The sequence below is a fragment of the Heterodontus francisci genome, chromosome 5 (assembly GCF_036365525.1).
Source record: "Heterodontus francisci isolate sHetFra1 chromosome 5, sHetFra1.hap1, whole genome shotgun sequence".
Lineage (NCBI taxonomy): Eukaryota > Metazoa > Chordata > Chondrichthyes > Heterodontiformes > Heterodontidae > Heterodontus > Heterodontus francisci.
In genome coordinates, this window is record NC_090375.1 from 67,278,691 (window position 1) to 67,293,304 (window position 14,614).

Sequence of the window (14,614 nt, forward strand, 5' to 3'; positions counted from 1 at the left end):
TTCACATGATATTACATGCATTCAAAATATATTTACCAAAAATAAAATCATCTTTACCAAAACATTAATAGTTGATAGAAATGACAGGGCTGTTTCAAGTAACAAGTTACTGATTCTCCTCAAAGGAACAAATTTGAAGTTTGCTCAGAACATGGCAAAGGAATGACTCAAATGACTCTGAATCAGTACTGATGCCAAACATAGCTACTTAGTTGAAAAGCAAAATACTGCTGATGTGAGAAATCTGCAATAAAAACAGAAAATGCTGGAAATACTAAGGTCAGGCAGCATCTGTGGAGAGAGAAATGAGCTAATGTTTCAGGTCGATGTTCTGTTCTGACGAAACAACCTGAAACATTAACTCTTGTTTTTTGCTCCACAGATGGTGCCTGACTTACTAAGTATTTCCAGCATTTTCTGTTTTTATTAAAGCTACTTAGCTTCCAATTAGAGAATAGCTTGCTACTGAAAGCCACTTGGACAAAGTATTGGAGCTCTGCTATTACACATGAAACTACTCCATTCAAAGTTCTGCCCTTCTGGCAAAGAGGAAAAAAATGCATTTCTAAGGGAGGTGTTTCCTTTCACCAATTCTGTAACTTACCATTTCTTAGATAACAGTGACCTCTTTAGGTTTTCTTTTGATGCTTTCTAGTCGGTTGAGAGGTCTGGCACTAGTATTTCTTTTGCTACTTCCCTCTCCAGTGGTAACCCTGTTATCTTTATGCAGGTTTTTCAATAACTCCATCAGTTCTCTTTTCTCAAGTTCCGCTTGTTCTAGTTCCTGACGGTGCTGTCTTTCTTCTGCCATGAGTGTCCGCACATCTGACATCACACGTGACATCTGACTCTGAAAGTAGAAGCTTCCTTTATTGTCTGTTGGGGGCAAGAGCCTCTGACACGCTAAAATTAACCATCATCATAATGGGGAAGGTGGATGGAACCAAGGAATGCATGCAATCTAAGTGCCCACTGGGCCTTCATTAGGACCTGTAAATGGTTGGCAGAATCATGTCTGGTTTAGCCAGGTATACTTCCCTGACTGTCACAGGTTGTGGGGCTCACCCGCACTCCACGCCAGAATTTCACTTTATTCATTCTCTGGATGTGGGCATCACTGGCAAGGCTGACATTTATTGCCCATCCCTAGCTGCTGCCCTCTTAAACTTCTGGTAGTGGTTTAGTAGGACTGAGCAGCTTGCTCGGCCACTTCAGGGGGCAGTTAAGGGTCAATCACACTGGGAATTAGCGAACCAGTGTTTTTTTTTGACAATTTGTCAGCTGCATGGTCACTTTTACTGATACTAACTTTCTATTTCCAAATTTTAAAAAGTGAATTCAAACCTTCGAACTGCCACGGTGTGATTTCAAGTCATTTTCTAGATTATTAATTCAGGCCTCTGGATTACTAGTCCAGTAACCTGCTGTAATTGCCACAATTGTAGGCCTGCAGATTACTGGGCTACAATATTTTGGTGAATCAATTAAGTAAATATTTTCCTAAATCAGCATTTAGGAATGGTGACCAGAATCAGGAGGGAAAGTAAAGTGGGTAGCACATAACTTCTACCTAACTTTGGGGAGACTAAAAATTAAATATATTAGTAAGTATATAAACATAACAGCAGGGTATACAAGAAGTAGCATGGCAAACAATTTTGACACAGGATATAACTGTGATACAAACACCAAAACCCAAAATCTTAATATATTTCTAGTAGATCACCCATGGCATTGCTTACAGCAAGTCCTGATTGGAAATTTGTTTGACTTACCTGAAGGGAGTCGGCAGCAGCAGCAGACCTGCGTGGAGACAACTACCGGGAGCAGATAAAGAAAGACCCAAGCTCGGGGCCTTCCACTTACCTGGAGGGAGTCGGGAGTGGTGGCGGACCTGCATAGAGACCACTACCTCTGCACGCCGGAATTTGAGAAAAAAAATGTGACATCACAGGAAAGAGGTGAGTTGATTGGCTGGTGAGTATTGCTGCTTTGGGAGTTTGGTGAGTGTGGGCATCTTAAGGGTTAATCTCTTACTAAAAATCTAGTCTTGTCTGCATTTAGCATTTGATTGAAATTTACTGTTTTAAAGTTGAAGTTCCATCCAGCCTTAGGCAGGGATAAACAAGCTCTCTACTGGAGTGCAGCTGTATTTAGGTAGCTAGTTTAATCTGGTTTCTGTAGCTGCAGGTACAGAGGAAGAAGCTGATTGGTAAGTAACTGGTATCTATTCTACACATAATAAATAGCTTGTAAAGTTAAGGTATGGCAGGGCAGCTCGGCCAAGTGGAATTTGCATCCTGTGGCACGCAGGAAGTCATGGATGCACCATGTGTCCTAGGCAGACACATCTGCAGAAAGTGTCACCAGCTGCAGAAGCTCGAGTTCCAGGTTTTGGAACTCGAGCGGCAGCTAGAGTCACTGCAGTGCATCCGCAAGACAGAGAACTATGTGGATAGCACATTTAGGGAAGTGGTCACACCACAAGTTAGGAGCATGCAGGAAGAGAGGGAATGGGCGACCGCCGGGCAGTCGAAGAGAACCAGACAGTTAGTGCAGGAGTTCCCCCAGACAATCTCGCTTGCTAACCGGTTTTCCATTTTGGATACTGGTGAGGATGATGGTTCCTCAGACAAGTGCAGCCAGAGCCAAGTCTGTGGCAGCATGGGTGGCTCAGCTGCATAGGAGGGAAGGAAGAAGAGTGGAAGAGCAATAGTGATAGGAGCACAGACAAGTGTTTCTGCAGCCGTAGACACGACTCCCGGATGGTTATAGAATCAGAATGGTTACAGCACAGGAGACCATTCGGCCTGTTGTGTCTGTGCCGACTCTCTCCAAGAGTACCTCACATGATCCCACTCACCCACCTTTTCCCCTAGCCATGCAAATGTTTTTCTCTTCAGAAAATTAACCAGTTCTCTTTTCAAGGCCTCAATTTGAATCTGCCTCCACCACACACTCAGGCAGTGCATTTCAGATCCTAACCACTCGCTGCATAAAATAAGTTTCCCTCATGTCGGCGTTGCTTCTTTTGCGAATCACCTGAAATCAGTGTCCTCTGGTTCTGGATCCTTCTGCCAATGGGAACAGTTTCTCCCTATCTACTCTGTCAAGACACCTCATAACTTTGAACACCTCTATCAAATCTCCTCTTAATCTTCTCTTCTCCAAGGAGAACATGCCCAGCTTTTCCAACCTATCCACATACCTGAAGTTCCTCATCCCTAGAACCATTCTCGTGAATCTTTTCTGCACTCTCTCTAATGCCTTAACATTCTTCATAAAATGTGGTGCCCAGAACTGGACACAGTACTCCAGTTGAGGTCGACCAGTGTTTTATACAGATTTATCATAACTTCCTTGTTCTTGTACTCTATTTATAAAGCCCAGGGTCCCATATGCTTTATTAACTGCTTTCTCAACCTGCCCTGCCACCTTCAGTAATTTGTGCACATATACCCATCTGTTCCTGTACCCGCTTTAGACTTGTATCCTTTAATTTATATTGCCTCTCCATGCTCTTCCAATCAAAATGAATCACTTGACACTTTTCTGAATTAAATTTCATCTACCACTTGTCCTCCCATTCCATCAGCTTGTCTATGTCCTCTTGAAGTTTATCATTGTCCTCCTCACAGTTCACAATTGTGTCATCTGCAAATTTTTTAATTGGACCCTGTACACCCGTCTAGATCATTAATATACATCAAGAAAAGCAGGGATCTTAACACTGGGGAACCCCACTATATATGTTCTTCCCCGAAAAGCAACTATTCATAACCACACTCTGTTTCCTGTCACTCAGCCAATGTTATATTCATGCTGCTACTGTCCCTTTTATTCCATGGTCTCTAAATTTGCAGACAAGCCTATTACATGGCACTTTATCAACTGCCTTTTGGAAGACCACATACGCCACATCAACCACATTACCATCATCAACCCTCTCTGTTACCTCATGAAAAAACTCAAGCAAGTTAGTTGAATACGATTTGCCCTAAACAAATCCACGCTGTCTTTCTTTAACTAATCCACATTTGTCCAAGTGACAATTCATTTTGTCCCTTATCATTTCTAAAAGTTTTCCCACCACAGAGGTTAAACTGACAGGCCTGCAGTTGCTGGGCCTGTCCTTACACCTTTTTTTGAATAGGGTGTAACATTTGCAATTCTCCAGTTCTTTGACACCACACCTGTAGCTAAGGAGGATTGGAAGATTATGGCCAGTGAGTCTGCAATTTCTACCCTTATTGCCCCCTAAGTATCCTTGGATGCATTTCATCCAGTCCTGGTGACTTATCAACTTCGATACCTCCTCTTCATCAATTTTTAGCCCATCCAGTCTCTCAACCATCTCCTCTTTCACCATGACTTGGGCATCATCTTCCTTGGTAAAGACAGATTCAAAGTACTCAGTTAGTACCTCAGCCACATCCCCTCCCTCCATATGTAAATCCCCTTTTAGGTCCCTAATCAGTCTCACCCCTCCTGTTACCACTCCTTTGCTATTTATATGCCTATAGAAGACTTTTAGATTCCCTTTTATGTTAGCTGTGAGTCTCATCTCATACTGTCTCTTTGCTTCATTTATTTGTTTTCTCGCTTCCCCTCTGAACCTTATTATGCTTTTCAGGTGACAGGGTCAAGGATGTCACAGAGCGGCTGCAGGACATTCTTCTGAGGGAGGGTGAACAGCCAGGAGGTCGTGATGCTCATTGCTACCAATGACGTAGGGAGGAAGAGGGGTAAATTCCTGAAAGCAGATTTAAGGGAGCTAGGAAAGAGATTAAAAAGCAGGATCTCAAAAGCAGTAATCCCAGTGCCAGGTGCTAGTGAGCATAGGAATAGGAGGATTGATCGACTGAACTTGTGGCTGGAGAATTGGTGTAGGAGGGAGGGCATCAGATTTCTGAGGCATTGGGACTGGTTCTGGGGCAGGTGGGACCTGAACAAGATGGGCTGGTTGCATCTTAGCAAGATCGGGACTAATATCCTGTTGGGAAGGTTTTAAACTAGATTGGCAGGGGAATGAGAACCTGAGAGGGAGCTCAGATTGGAGGGAAGCAAAACTGGTAACAGGAAGTAGAAAAATAGTAAGCGAAATTAGAAGGCAAACATCAAATAGGCTCAGATTGTGGAATAATGTTAAAAAGCCAAAGGTAAGGGCACTGTATCTGAATGAACAGAGCAACAAGGTGGATGATTTGAAGGCATAAATCGAGGTAAATGGGTATGATTTATTGCCATTACAGAGACATGGTTACAGGGTGACCAAGACTGAAACTGAATATTCAAGGATAGGCAAAAAGGAAAAGGAGGTGGGTTAGCGCTGTTAATAAGGGACAAGATCAGTACATTCGAGAGAGAGAGGATCTTAGATCGAAGGATAAAAATATAGACTCAATTTGGGTGGAGCAAAGGAACAGCAAGGGGCAACAAACATTGGTGGGAATTGTTTATAGGCCACAAAACAATAGTAGTAATGTGGGCACGGTATAAATCAGGAAATTAGAGGTGCATGTAACATGGCTAATACAGGAATAATGGGCGACTTCAATTTACATATAGACTGGGTAAACCTAATCGGCGCTAATGCTGTGGAGGATGAATTCATGGAGCGCATACAAAATGGAGCAGTATGTTGAAGAACCAACTCGGGATAGGGCTGTTTTAGATTTAGTATTATGTAATGAGAAAGAGCCAATTAATAATCTTGCTGTAAAGCAGCATTTAGGAAATAAGAGACTAAATAGGGAACCAAGGTACTTGTGAAAATGAGGAACTGAAAGAAATTAATCTTAACCAAGAGCCTAGTACTGGAAAATTAACTTGATTGAAGGTTGATAAATCCCTTGGACCAGTTAAGCTATATCACACAGTGTTGAAGAGGTGGCTATAGAGATAGTAGATGCATTGGTGGTTATTTCAAACTTTTATAGATTCTGGAAATGTTCCTGCAGACTGGAAAGCAGCAAATGTAACCCCACTATGTGACCATAATATGATAGAATTACAGAATTTTACATTAAGTTTGAAAGTGATATGGTTCATTCTGAAACTAGGGTCTTAAAGCTGAACAAAGGAAACTATGAAGGTATGAGGGACAAGCTGACTATGGTGGACTGGGAATATATACGAAAAGATTTGATAAAAGACAGGCAATGGCTAGTATTTAAAGTAGTATTACATGGTCTACAACAATAAATATACATTCCTTTAAGATACAAAAACCCAACAGGAAAGATGAATCAACAATGGCTAACAAAAGAAGTCAAAGATTGCATCAGATCAAAGAAAGTGGCTTGTAAGGTTGCCAGAAAAAGTGGTAAGGCCGAGGATTGAGAGCAATTAAGAATCCAGCAAAGGATGACCAAGAAACGGATAACGGGAAAAGAGAATATGAATGCAAGCTGGCGAGACATAAAGGCGGACTGTAGAAGTTTCTTTAGGTATGTTTAAAGGAAAAGATTAGCAAGGACAAATATGGGTCCATTATAAATTCTCCTGTCTTCGCCTGTAATGAAGAGTAGGGAAATGGTGGAGAAACTAAACAGTTACTTTGTGTCTGTCTTCACAGAGGAAGGTACAGAAATTCTCTCAAATACTAGGGAAACAAGGGACATGTAGACATAAGGAACTGAAAGAAATTAGTATTAACAAAGAGGCAGTACTTGAAAAATTAACTGGATTGAAGGTTGATAAATCCCCTGGACCAGATGAGCTACATCCCACAATGTTGAAGAGGTAGCTATGGAGATAGTGGATGCATTGGTGGTTATCTTTCAAAATTCTATAGATTCTGGAAAGATTCCAGCAGACTGGAAAGTAGCAAATGTAACTCCACTATTTAAGAAAGGAGAGAAAGAAAGCAAGGAACTACAGACCTGTTCGACATCAGTAATAGGGAAAATGTTATAATCTATTATAAAGGATGTGATAACAAGACACTTAGAAAATAATGATATGACTGGGCAGAGTCAACATGGATTTATGAGAAGGAAATCATATTTGACAAACCTGTTGGGAGTTTTTTGAGGATGTTACTTGTGGCATAAAGGGGAAACAGTGTATTTGGATTTTCAGAAGGCTTTTGTTAAGGTCCCACATAGGAGATTAGTAAACAGAACTAGAGCAATCAGAGAGATACAGCACTGAAACAGGCCCTTCGGCCCACTGAGTCTGTGCCGACCAACAACCACCCATTTATACTAATCCTACATTAATCCCATATTCCCTTACATCCCCACCTTCCCTCAATTCTCCTACCACCTACCTATACTAGGGGCAATTTACAATGGCCAATTTACCTATCAACCTGCAAGTCTTTGGCTGTGGGAGGAAACCGGAGCACCTGGCAGAAACCCACGCGGTTACAGGGAGAACTTGCAAACTCCACACAGACAGTACCCAGACCTGAACCTGGGTCGCTGGAGCTGTGAGGCAGCGGTGCTAACCACTGCACCACTCGTATACTGATATGGAGAATTGGTTAACAGACAGAAGAGAGAAAGTAGGAATAAACGGGTCATTTTCAGGACGGCAGGCTGTTACTAGTGGGGTACCGCAAGGATCAGTGCTGGGGCCACAGCTACTCATAATCTATATAAAATGATTTGCATGTGGGGACTAAATGTAATTTTCCAAATTTGCTGATGACAAAGTTGTGAGGAGGATGCAAGGAGACTTCAAGGCGGACTTGGACGGCTAAGTGAATGGGCAAGAACATGGCAGATAGAATATGTGAATAAGTATGAAGTTATTAAATGGTGAGAGGTAGGGAAGTGTTGATGTCCAAAGGGACCTGGGTGTCCTTGTTCATGAGTCACTGAAAGCTAGCATACAGGTGCAGCAAGCAATTAGGAAGGCAAATGGTATGTTGGCCTTCATTGCAAAAGATTTTGAGTACAGGAGTAAAAATGTCTTGCTGCAATTGCATAGAGCCTTGGTGAGACCGCACCTGGAGTATTGTGTATAGTTTTGGTCTCCTTATCTAAGGAAGGATATACTCGCCATAGAGGGAATGCAACTAAGTAAGGTTCACCAGACTAATCCCTGGGATGGTGGGATTATCTTATGAGGAGAGATTGAGGAAACTGGGCCTGCATTCTCTAGAGTTTCGAAGAATGAGAGGTGATCTCATTGATACTTATAAAATTCTTACAGTGCGTGACAGGGTAGATGTAGATAGGATGTTTCCCCTGGCTGCTGAGTCCAGAGCCAGGGGACGTGGGGCTGAATTTTACCAACTGCCCGGACGTTGGTGGTCATGGCGGGGCGGGGGTGCGGAAAATGCCTCTGGAAGATTTCACTGGTATAGTGGGTGGTGGGAAGCGGTAAATATTAAAGTTTGTGACCTTTTGCGGGGGGGGAGGGGGAAGGTCATGTGCAAAAGGTAAGTATTTTGGGGGGGATAGGGCGAGGAATGAATTGTTTGATCATGTGCGGGGGTAGGAGAGAGGCTTGAAACTTTTAGTAATTTTTTTCAAATAAAATCTACGTCTATTCCTTTTCAAAATTCAGATTATATGTAAGGGCCTGAAGCCCTTTAAAAATGGTGTCGGCACCTGTGCAATGGTTGTCCGCCTCGGCCATGTAAATGAGCCGCCGCGTTTAATATCGTGGGACAGTGGTATAAAGTCAGAAGGAAGCCCTGGGAGTCCTCAATGTTGACACTGGACCCCATGAAGTCTCATGGCATCAGGTCAAACATGGGCAAGGAAACCTCCTGCTGATTACCGCCATGCCTTCTCAGCTGATGACTCAGTACTCCTCCATGTTGACCACCATTTGGAGGAAACACTGAGGGTGGCAAGGGAGCAGAATGTACTCTGGGTGGAGGACATCAATGTCCATCACCAAGAGTGGCTCGGTAGCCCTATTACTGACCGAGCTGGCAGAGCCTAAAGGACATAGCTGCTAGACTGGCTCTGCGGCAGGGAGCGAGGGAACCAACAAGAGGGAAAAACATACTTGCCCTCGACCTCTGCCTGTCGTAGATGCATCTGTCCATGACAGTATTGGTAGGAGAGACCACTGCACAGTACCCTCCATCGTGTTGTGTGGCACTATCACTGTGCTAAATGGGATAGATTTCGAACAGATCTAGCAATGCAAAACTGGGCATCCATGAGGCACTGTGGGCCATTAGCAGCAGCAGAACTGTACCCAACCACAATCTGTAACCTCTTGGCCCAGCATATCCCCCTTTCTACCATTACCATCAAGCCGGGGGATCAATAAAAGCAAAATACTGTGGATGCTGGAAATCTGAAATAAAAACAAAGTGCTGGAAAAACTCAGCAGGTCAGGCAGCATCTGTGGAGAGAGAGGCAGAGGAAAAGCAAAGTGTTCTGATGAAAGGTCACAGACCTAAAACATTAACTCTCCTCTCTCCACAGATGCTGCCAGATCTGCTGAGCATTTCCAACATCTTCTGTTTTTATTTAAGCCGGGGGAACAGCCCTGGTTCAATGAAGAGTGCAGGAGGGCATGCATGGAACAGCACCAGGCATACCTCTCAATGAGGTGTCAACCTGGTGAAGCTGCAACCCAGGAATACTTGCATGACAAACAGCTTAAGCAGCATGCAACAGAGCTAAGCGATCCCACAACCAACGGATCAGATCTAAGCGGTACGGTCCTGCCACGTCCAGTTGTCAATGGTGGTGGACAATTAAACAACTAACTGGAGGAGGAGGCTCCTCAAATATCCCCATCCTCAATGATGCGGGAGCCCAGCACATCAGTGCAAAAGTTAAGGCTGAAGCATTTGCAACAATCCAGCCAGAAGTGCCGAGTGGATGATCCATCTCAGCCTCCTTCTGAAGTCCCCAGCATCACAGATGCCAGTCTTCAGCCAATTCTATTCATTCCACATGATATCAAGAAATGACTGAAGACACTGGATACTGCAAAGGCTATAGGCACTGACAACATTCCAGCAATAGTACTGAAAACCTGTGCTCCAGAGCATGCCGCGCCCCGAGTCAATCTGTTCCAAGCAATATGGAAAATTGTCCTGGTATGTCCTGTACAAAAAAAGCAGGACAAATCCAACCTGGTCAATTACTGCTCCATCAGTCTACTCTCGATCATTAGTAAAGTGATGAAGGTGTCGTCGACAGTGCTATCAAACGACATTTGCTTAGCAATAAAGAACAAAGAACAACAAAGAACAAAGATAATTACAGCACAGGAACAGGCCCTTCGGCCCTCCAAGCCTGCGCCGATCCAGATCCTCTCTCTAAACATGTCGCCTATTTTCTAAGGTTCTGTATCTCTTTTCTTCCTGCCCATTCATGTATCTGTCTAGATACATCTTAAAAGACGCCATCGTGCCCGCATCTACCACCTCCGCTGGCAACGCGTTCCAGGCACCCACCACCCTCTGCGTAAAGAACTTTCCACGCATATCCCCCCTGAACTTTTCTCCTTTCACTTTGAACTCGTGTCCTCTAGTAATTGAATCCCCCACTCTGGGAAAAAGCCTCCTGCTATCCACCCTGTCTATACCTCTCATGATTTTGTACACCTCAATCAGGTCCCCCCTCAACCTCCGTCTTTCTAATGAAAATAATCCTAATCTACTCAACCTCTCTTCATAGCTAGCGCCCTCCATACCAGGCAACATCCTGGTAAACCTCCTCTGCACCCTCTCCAAAGCATCCACATCCTTTTGGTAATGTGGCGACCAGAACTGCACGCAGTATTCCAAATGTGGCCGAACCAAAGTCCTATACAACTGTAACATGACCTGCCAACTCTTGTACTCAATACCCCGTCCGATGAAGGAAAGCATGCCGTATGCCTTCTTGACCACTCTATTTACCTGCGTTGCCACCTTCAGGGAACAGTGGACCTGAACACCCAAATCTCTCTGGACATCAATTTTCCCCAGGACTTTTCCATTTACTGTATAGTTCACTCTTGAATTGGATCTTCCAAAATGCATCACCTCGCATTTGCCCTGATTGAACTCCATCTGCCATTTCTCTGCCCAACTCTCCAATCTATCTATATTCTGCTGTATTCTCTGACAGTCCCCTTCACTATCTGCTACTCCACCAATCTTAGTGTCGTCTGCAAACTTGCTAATCAGTCCACCTATACTTTCCTCCAAATCATTAATGTATATCACAAACAACAGTGGTCCCAGCACGGATCCCTGTGGAACACCACTGGTCACACGTCTCCATTTTGAGAAACTCCCTTCTACTGCTACTCTCTGTCTCCTGTTGCCCAGCCAGTTCTTTATCCATCTAGCTAGTACACCTTGGACCCCATGCGCCTTCACTTTCTCCATCAGCCTGCCATGGGGAACCTTATCAAACGCCTTACTGAAGTCCATGTATATAACATCGACAGCCCTTCCCTCATCAATCAACTTTGTCACTTCCTCAAAGAATTCTATTAAGTTGGTAAGACATGACCTTCCCTGCACAAAACCATGTTGCCTATCACTGATAAGCCCATTTTCTTCCAAATGGGAATAGATCCTATCCCTCAGTATCTTCTCCAGCAGCTTCCCTACCACTGATGTCAGGCTCACCGGTCTATAATTACCTGGATTATCCCTGCTACCCTTCTTAAACAAGGGGACAACATTAGCAATTCTCCAGTCCTCCGGGACCTCACCCGTGTTTAAGGATGCTGCAAAGATATCTGTTAAGGCCCCAGCTATTTCCTCTCTCGCTTCCCTCAGTAACCTGGGATAGATCCCATTCGGACCTGGGGACTTGTCCACCTTAATGCCCTTTAGAATACCCAACACTTCCTCCCTCCTTATGCCGACTTGACCTAGTGTAATCAAACATCTGTTCCTAACCTCAACATCCGTCATGTCCCTCTCCTCGGTGAATACCGATGCAAAGTACTCATTTAGAATCTCACCCATTTTCTCTGAGTCCAAGCATAACATTCCTCCTTTGTCCTTTAGTGGGCCAATCCTTTCTCTAGTTACCCTCTTTCTCCTTATATATGAATAAAAGGCTTTGGGATTTTCTTTAACCCTGCTTTAAGCTGCTCAGTGACGCTCAGTTTGGGTTCCGTCAGGGCCACTCAGCTCTTGACCTCATTACAGCCTTGGTCTAAACATGGACAAAAGAGCTGAACTGAAGAAGTGAGGTGAGAGTGACATCAAGGCAGGATTTGACCGAGCATGGCATCAGGGAGCTCTAGAAAAATTGGAGTCAATGGGAATCGGGGAGAAAACTCTCCACTGATTGGAGTCGTACCAAGCGCAAAGGAAGGTGGTTGTGGTTGTTGGAAGTCAATCATCTCAGCTCAAGGACATCACTGCAGGAGTTCCTCAGGGTAGTCTCCTAGGCCCAACTATCTTCAGCTGCTTCAATGACCTTCCTTCAATCATGTGTTCCGAAATGGGGATGTTCACTGATAATTGCACAATGTTCTGCACCATTCGCAACTCCTCAAATACTGAAGCAGTCCGTGTAGAAATGCAGCAAGACCTGGATGATATCCAGACTTGGGCTGATAAGTGGCAAGTAACATTCGCGCCACTCAAGCAGTGGGCAATGACCATCTCAAACAGGAGAGAATCTAACCATCTCCCCTTGACATTCAATGGCTTTACCATCGCTGAATCCCCCACTATCAACATCCTGGGGAGTCACCATTGACCAGAAACTGAATTGGACAAGGCACATAAATGCTGTGACTACAAGAGCAGGTCAGAGGCTGGAAATTCTGCGGTGAGTAACTCACCTCCTGTCTCCCCAATGCCTGTTCACCATCTACAAGGCATAAGTCAGGAATGTGATGGAATACTCTCCACTTCCCTGGATGGGTGCAGCTCCAACAACACTCAAGAAGCTCGACACCATCCAAGACAAAGCAGCCCGCTTGATTGACACCCCATTCACAAACATTCACTCCCTCCACCACCGACACACAGTGGCAGCAGTATGTTCCAGCTACAAAATGCACTGCAGCAACGCATCAAGGCTCATTAGACAGCACCTTCCAAACCTGCGACCTCAACACCCAGAAGGACAAGGGCAGCAAATGCATGAGAACACCACCACCTGCAAGTTCCCCTCCAAGCCACACACCATCCTGACTTGGAACTACATCGACGTTCCTTCACTGTCGCTGGGTCAAAATCCTGGAACTCCCTTCATAACAGCACTGTGGGTGTACCTACCCCACATGGACTGCAGCAGTTCAAGACAGCGGTGCACCACCACCTTCTCAAAGGCAATTCGGGATGGGCAATAAATGCTGGCCTGGCCAGTGATGCCTACATCCCATGAATAAATTTAAAAAACCTTACGACTGCTAATACTAAACTTTACCAATATCAATCTACCTTCCTACTATTAATATATCCTACCAATACTAAAATGCTAACAATCTTAGTAATCACCTCACCAATAGTAATAAACCTTGTTTTAAAATAAAAGGTGAGACTCACCAGCTACCCACTTGTTACTTGTGATTAATACTAAATATTTTTAACGTTTAACTGCCAGTTGTTTAGACTGAGTTCCTAAGCAGCAAATATTCACCAGCCAAACAACTCACTGCTTTTCTGTGATGTCATGGTTTGATTCTTTTTTCTCTCTTTTTTCAAACTCCGGTGCATAGAGGTAGGTTCCTCGCTGCTCCCGACTCTCTCCAGGTAAGTGGAAGGCTCCAAGCCTGGGTCTGGATTTATTCTGTCCCCGGTAGGTCCCTTGCAAGTCCGCCGCTGCCACTGCCGCTCGTGACTCTCTCCAGGTAACTGGGAAACACAAGACTTCCCAAAAAGTGTGGGTGTGAGAACACAGCCCTGTTTCATGCCACTCAGGATAGGAAAGGGGTCTGATGAGCCACTATGTTGAATTGTGCCTTTCATATTGGGTAAATACGTGGCAGATGCATTATAATATGGATAAATGTGAGGTTATCCACTTTGGTGGCCAAAACAGAAAGGCAGATTATTATCTGAACGGCGATAGATTGGGAAAGGGGGAGGTGCAGCGAGACCTGGGTGTCCTTGTGCACCTGTCGCTGAAAGTAAGCATGCAGGTGCAGCAGGCAGTTAAGTAGGCAAATGGTATGTTGGCCTTCATAGTGGGAGGATTCGAGAACAGGAGCAAGGATATCTTGGCTGCAATTATACAAGGTCTTGGTGAGACCACATCTGGAGTATTGTGTGCAGTTTTGGTCTCATTATCTGAGGAAGGATGTTCTTGCTATGGAGGGAGTGCAGTGAAGGTTCACCAGACTGATTCCTGGGATGGCAGGACTGATGTATGAAGAGAGATTGGGTCGATTAGGCTTGTATTCACTAGAATTTAGAAGCATGAGCGGGGATCTCATAGAAACCTACAAAATTCTAACCAGACTGGACAGATTAGATGGAGGAAGGATGTTCCCGATGGCGGGGGAGTCCAGGACCAGGGGTCATAGTCTAAGGATAAGGGGGTAAGCCATTTAGACTGAGATGAGGAGAGGTTTCTTCACCCAGAGAGTGGTGAACCTGTGGAATTCTCTACCACAGAAAGCAGTTGAGGCCAAATCATTAAATATATTCAAGAAAGAGTTAGGTATAAATCAAGGGATACGGGGAGAAAGTGGGAACAGGGTACTGAGATTAGATGATCAGCCATGA

The 14,614-nt window shown here is 44.4% G+C and overlaps 1 protein-coding gene across 8 annotated transcripts in view; it reads right to left on the reverse strand.

The window, feature by feature from the left end:
- rnf41l (ring finger protein 41, like) overlaps positions 1-14,614 on the reverse strand; it is a 104,683-nt gene that overhangs the window by 8,945 nt on the left and 81,124 nt on the right. For all 8 annotated transcript variants that reach the window (XM_068031586.1, XM_068031585.1, XM_068031584.1 and 5 more), the window contains one exon: positions 605-850. In XM_068031586.1, coding sequence (XP_067887687.1) covers positions 611-850 — 240 coding nt within the window. In that variant the 3' untranslated portion in view covers positions 605-610. The remainder of the gene's footprint in view (positions 1-604; positions 851-14,614) is intronic.